General features: G+C 39.1%; 1 protein-coding gene across 7 annotated transcripts in view; it reads left to right on the forward strand.

The window, feature by feature from the left end:
• The window catches only part of HERC2 (HECT and RLD domain containing E3 ubiquitin protein ligase 2), a 270577-nt gene that overhangs the window by 102450 nt on the left and 154370 nt on the right, over positions 1-13757 (forward strand). For all 7 annotated transcript variants that reach the window (XM_046653926.1, XM_046653932.1, XM_046653929.1 and 4 more), the window contains 5 exons: positions 75-275; positions 4068-4296; positions 4407-4531; positions 8458-8636; positions 13031-13215. In XM_046653926.1, coding sequence (XP_046509882.1) covers positions 75-275; positions 4068-4296; positions 4407-4531; positions 8458-8636; positions 13031-13215 — 919 coding nt within the window. The remainder of the gene's footprint in view (positions 1-74; positions 276-4067; positions 4297-4406; positions 4532-8457; positions 8637-13030; positions 13216-13757) is intronic.

The raw sequence follows: 13757 nt of genomic DNA on the forward strand, positions 1-13757 counted from the left end.
ATGAATCTCTCCCGTGGAACAGACCAATAGCTGACTGTGTAGATTCATTTTAGGTTCTTGTGTTTCTTCCGTAGAGTTTTGCTTGGTCATCTTGTTCTGAGTGGTCCATTGGCCTCCGTGTCCCTTTTGTGGTGGACATCTGCTCAATGACTTTTGAGCAGCTGGACCTCCTACTACGGCAAGTGAGTGAGGGGATGGATGGCACTGCTGATTGGCCCCCACCCCAAGAGAAAGAGTGCATGGCTGTGGCGACGCTGAATCTTCTACGACTTCAGGTATTAATTGTTTCCTTTCCTCTCCCTCCTTTCGGAAGTGTCTAAGGTATTTGCAGTGTTTATGCATATTGAAGGGTATGGGTTTTAGCCTAAGTGAACTGCTAATGAAAAATTTAAAGTATTTTGAAGTAAGATTATAATGGAGTGTATGAGGCTTAAAAAAATCAGTCTAGTTTATGTTTATCCTGGAAGTCAGTCTTAGCCTGCAAGTAAAAGTGTGTATAGATTGTGTTATTTCTGCTGTAATCAGCTTGTTTATAGTCGTCAGGGGGTCAGTCTTGAATTTACTGTTGTTGTGCGTGGAGAAATGACTGAACAAGACAATAGGTGATTGAGCAACCAGCTGAATGTGCTAACCAGTCTCTCCTCTGGACTCTGAAAGTTCCACTCAGTAAGCTCGGCTCCCTCCAATAGTACCTCCACTTTATCAGGGAAATTTAAGGTCAAAGGTCAAAATAAGAAAAACTACTATGAAAATATATATATATTCTTTAAGTAAAACTATAGCTGAAATCTGTGGTCATCATATTTTCCTTGGTAATAAAATCATATGATTTACTGTCAAGAGAACAGATTTTCTTGACAAACTAATTTTTCCCCTTTATAATGCAAGGATTTCTGTGTAACCCATCGTGTCCTTCTTCTGTGCCCGTCCCTTTTTTGCCTTGGCTTTTAAAAAGCACAGAACTGAATGTAATGTTTAATTGCATTAATCAAATTATCAGAAGTTTGGAGAAACTTCTCTCCCAGAAGTCTTCTACAGGAGTTCATCTATTAGGACACCTGTGGTATACTGTTCCTTCCATGGATCTGCCCAGTTGTTGGTTGTTTCCCATGCTTTGTAGTAGTGTTGCTGTCCTGGTCAGTGCTGTGGAGAAAGACCTTGTACATGTCTTAGGCTTGATTCCTTTTGGTCCATCTTTGCCTGGTGACGTATGTTTTTCCATTGCTTTATTCTGTCTTCTTAGGTCCTTATGTTTTAGTTGTGTCTTTTTTTAAATTGGTTTATAAAGCTCGATTCTTAAAAAGAATCCAATTTGAGAGTCTTTATTCAAAAGGTAATTTAATTCTTTTACAATTATTGTGATTCCTAATGTATTTCAATTTAGGTCTTCTGATTTAGTTTTATGTAAGTTTGTTCTTCATTTTATTCTCTATTGATCAAGTTTCTAAAAAAGATTTTTTCTTTTCAAATCCCTTTTATTGTTTCTAAGTTTTTCTTTGATTTCTGGACATTAATCATGTACAAAAAAGTTAAATATTTGTTAATTCCACAAAGTGTTAGGTTAATTGTTACTTCTCTTCCTGAAACCTATAAGGTTATAGGATGCGTTAAACCTAAACTCCCCTTTCCTCCTCCACTGTTTTAATTGTCAAGTAGTCTTATTATTACATTGGATCCAAGGCAGACTGTCTTTTTGTGTGTGCTTCTAAAAGAAGAATGCTCCCAATTGAAATGTGTAAGATACATTCTGAATTTAGAGATGTTAAGACGGGATACATAAAAATGCCTCTTGGGATTTGTGAAATATAGAAATTATTTTTTAACTTTATCCCAATTAATTATCATATCATCATCATTTTTTAAGAGGCCGTACTTAGTTATATCATCTTTTTTCTTTTTTGAAACAATTTTTGTCATTGTTGCTTATATCCTTTCCCTCCTCCCTTATACTCCCTCCTTCAGAAAGTTAGTTATAAAGTCTGAAAACTGTTCACTTCAACCCCTCTTAAGAGAGTTTAACAAGATTTAGCTTTTTGGATTACTGTTATTTTATCAGCATTTTGAAGATGTTCTATTCTCTTCTGACCTTTATTGTTTCCTATGAGAAATCTTAAATTTGTGCAGTTGTTGTATCTTTGTAGCTAATTTGTCTTTCTCCTTGGCAGGGTTTCATATTGTTATATCTTTGTTTCGTAATTTTAATACATTATGTCTAGATGAGGCTTTATTTTTGTGTATTTAAGTTGAGGTTATGGTCCTCATTCAATCTGAGATTATATATCTTTGTTAAATTTTGAAAAGTCTTCACTATTTACCATTGAAAATTGCTCTCTCTTTTTAATTTATGTTTTCTGTTGGAGAAGTCCTAATAAATGTAAGTTGAACTTTCTCATTTTATCTTCCCAAGTATCACAACTTCTTTGATATTTTTAAATCTCTTTATCTTTTTTTTTTTTCGTGAGGAAGTTTGGCCCTGAGCTAACATCTGTGCCAATCTTTCTCTATTTTGTATGTGGGACGCTGTCACAGTATGGCTTGATGAGCAGGGTGTAGTTCCATGCCTTGTGAACCCCGGGCCACTGATGTGGAGTGTGCGAACTTAACCACTGCACCACCACGCTGACCTCACTCTTTATCTTTTTTAATGCTCACTTTATCTTTTCATTCTGCCTTCTGAGTGGTTTACTCAGCGTTCTCTTTCGGTTCACAAATCCTTTCTTTAGTTGAATGTTCTGTATTTTTGAATTGTCCATTTATTTAACAAATACTTATATGATCTCTGCTTTACACATATTATCTCACTAAATCCCTGTGCCAGCCCTCTGAGGTGAGACCATCGATCTGTATTGCACAGATTACAGGTGGGGAGGCACAAGATGTTCAGGCCTGTTCCCAGATTGGCTACCCAGTGCACAGAGGTTCAGGGCTGGGACCTGGGGTGTAGGTTCTTCACACCTCTGCCTTGAGATTTTTATTCCTGTAGTTGTTTTCCTCACTTTTAGAATTTATATTTGGGTTCTTTTCAAGGCTTTCGTTTTACTCATTATATAGTCCCATCTTCTGGGTTCTGTTCCTTCCTTGATCTCTAAGAACATTTTCTTATTTTATGGAATCTTTCCAATATTTTTATTGCTGCCATCTCTTGGGGCATGTGTTTTGCCTCTTACTCTGTCTATGACTCTCCCCCATGGTGACCTAGTATGGCTTGTCTTTTCTTACTCTGAGACTGCCTTCAGGGGAAGGTTTGCTAGGGGTACCCCTATCACCTTGGCTGTGGAGATTTCCACAGAAGGCAGCTTTGTATTTACATCTCTGAGGTTCCATGAGTTTCTCAGGCTCTAGATGAGTTTCAGTGTTTGACTTGTGGTATCTATACCTAGATGGTTGGTATAAATTGATTTCACATCTGCTCATGGTATAGGCCGGGTCTCTGATTTCTTTTGGGGTCTGTTTCTACCCAAAGCCTTGTGTGGTAGAGTGTTGCCCTCAGGCCCTGGCTACCTGACAGACAGGTGGTCTTGAGCAACTCCCAGCCTTCTGCAGGAAGCCCAGGTGCAGTGGGCTTTCATGAGCAGTGTGGGTCTCAAGCTCCAAGGCTTTGATCTGTTCTCAGAGTCCAGAATCTCTTGGCTCCTGCTGTGTGTGTCTGTGTGAGTTCTGGTTTGGCCCTTGAGGAGTTTCCTTATATACTGTCAGCTTGTGTATATAATATTTTAACCTTTTTTTTGTTATATTATATTCTCTATTTCTCTGTGTTTGATGCAGATGGTTGGGGGTTGGGTGGAGGTTGCTATTTCCACATGGTTTAACTCTTTGTTAATCTTGACCTTTCCCACGTACATATTTATAGTTTGGTTTAAATATTGCACTTAGAAAATACCTTGCTATGGATTCTCAACAGCTATGGATAAAATTTCTTTAGTCCAGTATAAAAAAATACATATACTGGACGTTTTTCCTTTATTATTTGAATAAAACTTAATTTGAGGTATTATTTAATTTTTAGAAAGATTTGAAATCCACTTATTTTTAGGGCTTCTAAGTGAAAATTGTTTTTCTCCTTTCAGTTGCATGCTGCCATTAGTCACCAGGTTGACCCAGAATTCCTTGGTTTAGGTCTGGGCAGCGTCCTCCTCAACAGCCTGAAGCAGACTGTGGTGGCCCTGGCCAGTAGTACGGGCGTGCTAAGTACCGTGCAGGCAGCTGCCCAGGCTGTGCTGCAGAGCGGGTGGTCCATGCTGCTGCCTACTGCTGAGGAGCGGGCCCGGGCACTCTCTGCTCTCTTGCCCTGTGCAGGTAGGCTTGGGGGATGAGCAGGGATGAGGGGGTGGGGGTTGGGCACAAGAGAGGGTGCGGGAGAGGATGGCACTTACCTCACATTGGCAAAAACACTTTCCCTTTTCCAGTTTCAGGCAACGAAGTTAACATAAGTCCAGGTCGGCGATTTATGATTGATCTTCTGGTGGGCAGCTTGATGGCTGATGGAGGCTTAGAGTCAGCGTTAAATGCAGCCATTACTGCAGAAATCCAGGTATGGCCCTAGGAATGTGTGTGTGAGCCTACAGAGGTGATTTTACCCGTCAGTGAGCTGAGATTGAAACACCATGCTCGTGGTCATGAAGAAATAACAACCTTTTGCCAGAATTAGTGAAAAACTGAAGCACAAAACTTTTAGTAACATCCAAATATTTTCTTTAATTAAAACTTTTTTATCTTAATAGTTTTAAAAAATTTATTGAGGTATTAAGTATGATAAAATGCACTTACTTTAAGTGTCAATTTAGATGGCTTTGACCCATACCCTGTTCATATTAGAAATCATTTCCATCACCCCAGAAAGTGTTTTTGTGTCCCTGCACTTGAAATTAGGACACTCCCCTGCCTCCCTCAGATTAAATTACTTTTGTCTGTTCTAAATCTCACATAAATAGAATCATGTTGTATGTACTCTTTTGTGTCTGCTTTATTTTGCCTTGATAAGGATTTTCAGATCTTCTATGTTGCATGTATTGTTACTATGTTTTTACTGTTGAGGCATAGTCCATGGTATGATTCTGGCATTATTTGTCTATCCATTCTCCTGTTGACAGACATTTGATTGCTTTTGAGTCTCTATAGTGGCTTTGATCATGCTGTGTACAAATCCTGTAGTGAACATGTGTTTTTTCTTTAAATTAGAATTTGCTGGGTCCCAGGGTGACTGTCTGTTTATAGTTTCCCAAATGGCTGTGCCATTTACATTTGAACCAGCCTGTATGAGACTTTCTTGACCTTACCAACATGATGCATGGTGATGCTTTTAACTTTTGCTATTCTGGAGAGGTATGGTTACAATTTGTATTTGCATGTGCTTATTGGCCATTCATAGCTTCTTTTGTTGCATTCATTGTTGTAGTAGTTTTTGATTTAAAAAACTGTGCTGATAAAATTAGATGAAGTGACTGTATTAAAAATATCTGAGGGGCTGGCCTGGTGACACAATGATTGGGTTTGCGTGCCTCTGCTTTCGTGGCCTGAGATTCACAGGTTTGGATCCTGGGTACAGACCTACACACTGCTTATCAAGCCATGTTGTAGTGCGGTGTCCCACATATAAAATGGAGGAGGATTGGCTCAGGGAAAATATTCAAGCAAAAATAGGAAGATTGGCAGCACATGTTAGCTCAAGGCTAATCTTCCTCACCAAACGAAACAAACAACAAAACAAGACTTTAAAAACATACTTTGATTCCATTGGAAACGTTAGAAGAAATTGTCTTTGTAGCAATGTTAGTAGCAACCACCATTCCTTGTGTACCTATTATTTTCCAGGTACTGTGCTATGTACTTTACTTTAGTTTTTTCTTTTAAGCTTGTCAACCATGTTGAGTGGAAAAAGTTGTTTTTAAAATTCCACTTTATAGATGTGGACATAAGAACCACAGAAATTTAGTGATTTTCTAAGGTATTATGACTAGTGAGTGGCAGGTATGCTGGCCACACATGGACCAGACAAGTAACCTTAACATGACCCAAGCACTATTTTTAGAACCTCTTAATTTAGTTGACAAATGTTTATTCTATGCTTCCTAATAGAGGGAGGGACCGGTGGGGAGCAGGGGGTGGCAGGGGGCAAGGGTGGCGCTCTGATAATAATTGTTGCCTAAAAAATAGCCAAAAGGCTATTTATTTCAAAACAGAGATGTTTTGAAGCTACAGAAAGGCATTAATAAAAAAACTCACCATTTAGGAATAACCATTGTTAATATTTTTGGTGTAGAGTCTTCCAGATTTTTAAAAGTGCAGATATTTACTAACAATATTCATTATGGTGCCAGAATTGATTTCAGTGATCTATCGAGTTTTTTCTTTTTCACTCCTCAGGTTGCCGTGTTTTTTCTGTGGAATGTTCAACTGCTATGTCCGTTTGTTCTGTTGCTTCGGGGAAGTCTGTCATATGTAAAGGGAATCATTTCTTCTTTTTTGTTTTTTTTTAAACAACTTTCTGTTGTTGACACTTTAGGTTTTAGATATTTTTACTACTATAAATAATTTTTAATTACATTCTTGTAGATAATAAGTCATTGAGTATAAGAATGATTATTAGGAAGAAGTTCCAGAAATGAAACTGTTGAGTCAAAAGCACGCACATTTTTCAGCTTTCTGATCCATGTTGCTGCCTTAGCCTTGAGAATGGGTGGCCCAGTTCCAATCCCACCACTGAGTCATGGTCTTTGTCCCCACACCCCTCAGAACTGGGGAAGACTGTTTATGTTTAGACTGTTCTGACTTTCGCCATTAGAAAATAATGCCCAGAAGTAAAGAACTTTGTTTTTGCACAGTAAATTTGGTTACTAGAAGAATGCTTGCTACGTAGTAGGTTCTCAGGAATATTGGTTGCATTTGACTAGCAAAAGCTACCTCCCTTTAAAATTTTTTTAAATAATAGCTTTATTGAGCCATAATTCACATACTATACAATTCACTCTTTTAAAGTGTATAATTCAGTGTTTTTTTTGTATATTTAGAGATTGTGCAACTATCATTACCACTATCTAATTTCAGAACATTTTTATCACTCCAAAAAGAAAGCTCTGTGCCCCTTAATAGTCACTCCCAATTCCCCACTCCTCTTAGCCGTTGACAACCACTAATTTGTCTAAAAAGATTTCCTTGTTCTGGATATTTCATATAAATGGATTTGTACAATATATGGCATTTTCTGTCTGACCTCTTTCACGTAGCATAGTGTTTTCTAAGTTCGTTCAAGCTGTAGCATCCATGTTGTACTTTATTCTTTTAAATTGCTAAACAATATTCAATTGTAAGGATATAATGTATTTTGATTATCCATTCATCAGCTGAAGGACGTTTGAGTTGTTTCCACTTTTTTTTTTTTTTTTTAAAGATTTTATTTTTTCCTTTTTCTCCCCAAAGCCCCCCGGTACATAGTTGTGTATTCTTCGTTGTGGGTTCCTCTAGTTGTGGCATGTGGGACGCTGCCTCAGCGTGGTCTGACGAGCAGTGCCATGTCCGCGCCCAGGATTCGAACCGACGAAACACTGGGCCGCCTGCAGCGGAGCGCGCGAACTTAACCACTCGGCCACGGGGCCAGCCCCGAGTTGTTTCCACTTTTAAGTTATTATGAATAATTCTGTAATAAAAATTCATGTATAGGTTTTTGTATGGACATATGTTTTTATTTCTTATGTGTATATGCCTAGGAGTGAAGTTGTTAAGTTTTATGGTAATTCTATGTTTAATGTTTCAATAAAGAGCCAAACTATTTTCTTAAGTGGCTGTACCATTTTACCTTCCCAGTAGTAGTGTATGAGGGTTCAAGTTTCTCCACATCTTTGCTGATGCTTGCTACTGTCCATTTTTTATATTATTGCCTTCCTAGTAGGTGTGAATTTCCCTGAGGACTAATGATGTCTAGCATCTTTTCGTGTGCTTATTAGCCCTGTGTATATCTTCAAGATATGTCTATTCAAATCCTTTGCCTATTTTTAAATTGGGTTGTTTATTTTTTAATTGTTGAGTTATAAGAATTCTATCTGTATTCTGGAAACATGTCTCTTATCAGATATATGACTTGGGAATATATTTTCCCTTTCTGTGGGTTGTTATTTCATATTTAGCAAGCAGATAGACTCTGTATGTATGGAGCAGATCACATTGGGTGTTTGTGATAGCAAGTAGCAGGGGTAAAGATTTTAGGGACTTCACAGAAGGAGGCTGGAGACCATCAGCAGTGGCAGCGTGGACATTGGATTTGTAGGATGAATAGTCTGTTTAGAAACTGAGCAAGTGAGCTACAGGATTTCTGACAGGTGGATGTGGGCCATTGTCACCAGGTGTGTGAGTTAGCATACACAGTCTGGGACAGGTAGGCTGTGGGATCAGGGTTCAGCCCAGGGTGCCTTCACACTTGCTACTAAGATAACTGGTAACGAGTTTCTGTCTTATGAATTACAGGATATTGAAGCCAAAAAAGAAGCACAAAAGGAAAAAGAAATTGATGAACAGGAAGTGAGTGCCTCGACATTTCATAGAAGTAGGACCCCGTTGGATAAAGATCTTATTAATACAGGAATTTATGAATCTTCCGGAAAACAGTGTTTACCTCTGGTTCAGCTTATTCAACAGCTTCTTAGGTAAATAGTATTAGATATATTCTATTTTAATAGGATTGTTGGTTTTCATATTAAGATAATGAGATCTAGCATTAGGGTCTGAAAAATGTGTTTGGCTTTGAGGAAATACTCTGAAAATTACCTAGGATAGGTTTTAGGGTAAAGAGCAGACTGAAATATAGATGAGAGGTAGGAGTGTATAACATAAAATAGGAGATTCTACAGGTTTTCATACAAGAGAAAGTTAGGATGTGTGATGAACATAGGGAAAGGTTCTTCTCATTAGGTAGCAATAGATGCAAATGAAGATCGTCATAGTAAGGTTATTGTTTAAAGCAGGTTGTATCATTGCCTCATTCTGAATATCATAGATTTATATGTAACACTGTAGGACAACTATTTTGTGTGTGTGTGTGTGTGTGTGTGTGTGTGTGTGTGTGTGTGTGTGAGGAAGATTGGCCTTGAGCTAACATGTATTGTCAATCTTCCTCTTTTTTTTTCTCCCCAAAGCCCCAGTACATAGTTGTATCCTAGTTATAAGTCATTCCAGTTCTTGTATGTGGGATGCTGCCACAGCATGGCCTGATGAATGTTGTGTAGATCCATGCCCAGGATTCGAACCAGCAAACCCTGGACTGCTGAAACAGTGTGTGTGAACTTAACCACTCAGCCATGGGGCCAGCCCCTGTAGGACAACTTTTGATTTAAAAGCTGAAGTGACTAAAAGAATGGAGAGCATGATTTTTGAAGGCCTGATCAGGAGGAGGAAAGAATCAGCCAGAACATAAACAGAGGCTAACCTTGACAAGGGCTGCAGTGGTCGGATACTGTCTACTGAAAAACGTCAGCCAGCATTTCAGTGCCACTCAGAAAGAACAAGAAAGCAAGGTGATTTCTGGAAGGCATTTGTTAGACCATGAGAAACTGTTGCCCCTCTATTTAACAGAACTGCTCTTTGTAAACCTGGCTCATGGTTTGTTTTATTTTCTATGCAGAAAATAGAGCCTGGAGGGTTTGCTCAGGCAGCTGAGCACCCAGAGTAGGCAGCTCTGCATGCATATCCAGGAGTGTGAGTGGTGTGCTAGCGGGCCTGCTCTCCACTGCCAGGAACCCCAGAGTTGACTGGGCACACAGGGAACTTTTAAAGAGGATGTTTTAGAGCTAGTTCCTTATGTAGATTTTAGTAAATGCTAATTTTAAATCCCTTTTACTATTTTGTTTTGTTTTCCTAATCTGATGGTGATTATTTCCTTTGATTAATAGTTCTTACATTCTGATCTTCAACAGAACAAATTGAAATAAAGTGAATTAACTCATTGTAGTTGATGGTAGTGGAAAGACCTTGGGATTTGTTCCTAGAATTTCAGTTGTGATTGCTTGTGTGGAGTTGGCAGGTGGAACTCTGCCAAGAGTGGTAACTGCAGGAGTTGTAACAGGAGCAGGGTTTACTTGGCAGATCAGATGAGAAAACAGACATTGAGTGCTCTGTAATTGAAAGGTAAAGTTCTTGGCAGAAGTTTTAAATCATAAAGCGTGTACCTCATGAAGCACTTTTCTGAGTTCTGAATGCCTCACCCTTCACTGAGGAGGATGTGCCACCCTCTGGTATCTGGACGAGAGTGAGTACTGAGTCCCTGACCTTGGGCCATGGTAGTCACTGTTCTCATGAGGGCCAACTCTCCTCCTGGCTCAGACTGTTCTCTTGGTGTGGAGAGACCCAGCTGTCCACCTGCCTATGCCTGTGCTGTTCAGTCTGGCAATCACTTGCCATCTTTGATGAGCACTTGAAATGTGTCTGGTGTAGCTGAGGTGTTGAGTTTTTATTTTTTATTAAATAAGATTCAATTATTTTAGTTGCATTATTTTTTATTAATTAAAATTCAAATGTAAAAACTAAGACCTTATTCAGTTTTTAGAAAACTTTTGAGTATGTTTGGAATAACTTGGTCACATGAGTTTACTTTTTTAAGTGCATTTTATGACTCTAAGTCAGATTGAATGTTTTTAGTGAAAATTTAGTTACCTGAACTGACATTTGCTTTAAGTATAAAATACACAATGGCTTTTCAACACTTAGTGTAAAAAAATAATGTAAAAAATCTTAATGCTTTTTCTGTTGGTTTTCTGTTGAAATGATGTTTTCACTATGTTGGGATAAATACATTATTAATACTGATTTTACGTGTTCTTTTTGTCTTTGTGGATATGACTGGTAGAACATTTTAAATTACAAATGTGGCTCCCTGGCATTATGTTTCTGTAGGACAGCACTCTCTAGACCATCCTCACAGGTCATCTTCTGAACCTTCTTCTTTACTTTGGATCTCCTTGGCACGCAGGGAGTTGGCTCCACAGTAGGTTTATAATAAAGATGTACCTATTTGAAAAACACAAGACAAAAACTGAAGTATGGACATAAACAGCACCTTACAAAAATTTTGGAAAATAGAGAAAGCATCCACAGCTTTCTCACTAGCAGAATGCCTATAATCCAGGCTCTTTGCACAAGCATAGATAATGTGCCCCTTCCCTTGTAGGGATAGACTTTAATGTTTGATTTTCTCACCTTAAGTGTTTGTGACTGAAGGAGACTCAATATGTTGACTTAGCTGATGCAGTTGTTGAAAAATAGTTTAAAGATGTAAGATATTTTGGAGACGTTTCATGTACTTTCATTTCTTGGAAAACAAGTTGAAGAAATTGTAGCTTCCCAAAAATAGCCATGAAACAGATTTCAGAGTAACTCTTTAGTCTTATGCTGGCAAGGAGTTGCAGAAAACCATTTATATTTGAAAATACAGAGCTATGAAGATTTTTTGGTTAGTGAACTTTATCAGAATTACACGTTTTGATTATGGTTCTGAATTTTATATTAAGGAAATAAGTTAAAAGTTTTATTGTATTTTCTTACTGTCTTTTGCTCCTTTGTGTATAGCATAAAACCCAGATTCTAGACCTGTTTCTTCTATTGTGATGTGGTTATCAGGGCAGGTTACCAAGTCAGGGAGAAGAAAGGTGAGGGCGACTAGAGGCAAGACCCAGTGAGTGCCCACCTTGATTTTGTGTGACCAGGGAGCGGTGCCATGTACCAGTCCAGGGCTCTTTGCTACTCTTTCTTGGCAACTCTGTGGATGCGTGTTGAAGTGTTGGGTTGGGACTCCCAAATGTCTCCTGCTCTTGTCCTCGCTCACACTGCTGTTAGTTTCTGGAATGAACCATGGGGGCAGGTACAATTGACAGGTTCTTCACAAACTTACTGTCACGTTAGGAATGGAGCAGAATGCCTGTCTGTGGCCTGGTGTTGTGCACAGGTTCCAAACTTGCCTGCTCAGTGGCCGTGCCAGGTGTTGGCCAGCTGGCTGTTGCCCTCATGGCTGGGACAAGGCTGGTGTGAGGGAACTGCTTTGACGGCATCCCTAGAACCAGGTTGTACTTTGGCTCTTTTTCCTCCACTAATCCACTTTCTCCTCTGTTCTCAGTAGCAGGGATCTGGCCTTGTTCACCTAGTGCTGAGACTGTCTCTAGGTGGCAGGGTCTTATCTGGTGTTCCCCGTCCCCTCTAATCTGCCTTCACACTGACACCAGAGTTACCTTCCTCAAACACAAATAGGATGTCACTTTCCTTTCTAAACCTTGGTGGCCCCGCATAGCAGAATATAGTCCCTGCAGCCTGTCACTCTGTCACCTGCAGCGTCCACTCCCATGCCTTGTCTTGACTTCCCTGCCTTGTTCTTCGCATTTTGCTCATGGAACCGAAACAATTACTGCTCTTCTAATTGTGCTTCCCAGGACTCATGTTTCTTCTCCTTTCTTCCCATTTACTAAAGACACATGACTTAAGTTAGCTCATACAGTTGGAAGTGGAGTCTTTGCTCCTTTCCTTACCATGTTCTTGGAGCACCGTTTCCTGACCTGGTCTATTTGTACCCACTTTGTCTTCCTACCTGTACTCTCTGAGCCCTGTACCCTGATATGGCCCACCTGAGTGATTACTTGAGTAGGTCTAAAGGTAGACTTGTGAGGCAGATGCAGAAATGGGAAAGAATCTTGTCTTTAAGAGTACTGTCACATTTATATTTGAAATGCAGCTTTGGACAAAAAGTAATGACACAGTTGTTTTTCCTTCCAAAGGTTTGTGCAGGCGTTTTCTATCATTTTGGACCATTCTATAGAGCTTGCTTTACATTTGTAAAGTGAAGGGCATCATTACATCTTTTGTGCCTTTGGTGCTGCTCTGCTCGGTTTTGACTGAGGTTGGCTTATTGCAGGTACACCTGACTCACATTTGGGAAAGGAAGCCAGCTGCAGGTCACCTCGATATATGAGTTGTATTTCTGATTTTAGTTTATGTTGTCCTTTTTTTTTTTTTAACAGACATAACTTGTTTAAATTTCCAACCTCTTTCCCCTGCATAGAAACATTGCTTCTCAGACGGTTGTCAGATTGAAAGATATTGCCCATCGGATTTCATCATGTCTGGACTTTGAGCAACATAGTCGGGAAAGATCTGCTTCGTTGGATTTGTTGCTGCGTTTTCAGCGCTTACTTATCAGTAAACTTTATCCAGGAGAAAGTACTGGTCACACCTCAGATATTTCTAGTAAGTTGCTTAGAATGTTAAAGTGTCTTATGTGTGTTTTGGGCTTCTTTATTTAGGCCTTTTCACATGCCTATTCTGCATGCCCAGATGTGTGTTTCTTATACTATTAAATGCACCAATTTTGGGGGACTTCATTTTGCATCTGCTTTTTTTTTTGATGAATATTTCTATATTAGACTCATCAGTATTTTTTATTTCATTGTCTTAACATTTAAATTCTTTAGGCATCAGAAGTAGCATAGCATCCTTTATGTTTAGGTTAACCTTATAGAAGATTTATCAGACTTATTCCATGTGTTAGTTATAGACTGTTGGAGACTGAGATAATGTGGGAGCGAAATAGTGACATAGTATTTGTATGTCACACTGGGAAGCCAGCTGGGTGTAGTAGAAGGAATGAATCATCATTGGAGGAAGACTGGGTCCTAGTTATAGCTCTGGTTTATTAGCTGCTGGATTTGAGACTAGTCTCCTGGGAACTGTAGATCACTCACCTTTAGAATTGGGCTAACGCCTAAGGGTGCCCGTGAGAATTAAAATAG

Source organism: Equus quagga, chromosome 2, assembly GCF_021613505.1.
Source record: "Equus quagga isolate Etosha38 chromosome 2, UCLA_HA_Equagga_1.0, whole genome shotgun sequence".
In the NCBI taxonomy this organism is placed as follows: domain Eukaryota; kingdom Metazoa; phylum Chordata; class Mammalia; order Perissodactyla; family Equidae; genus Equus; species Equus quagga.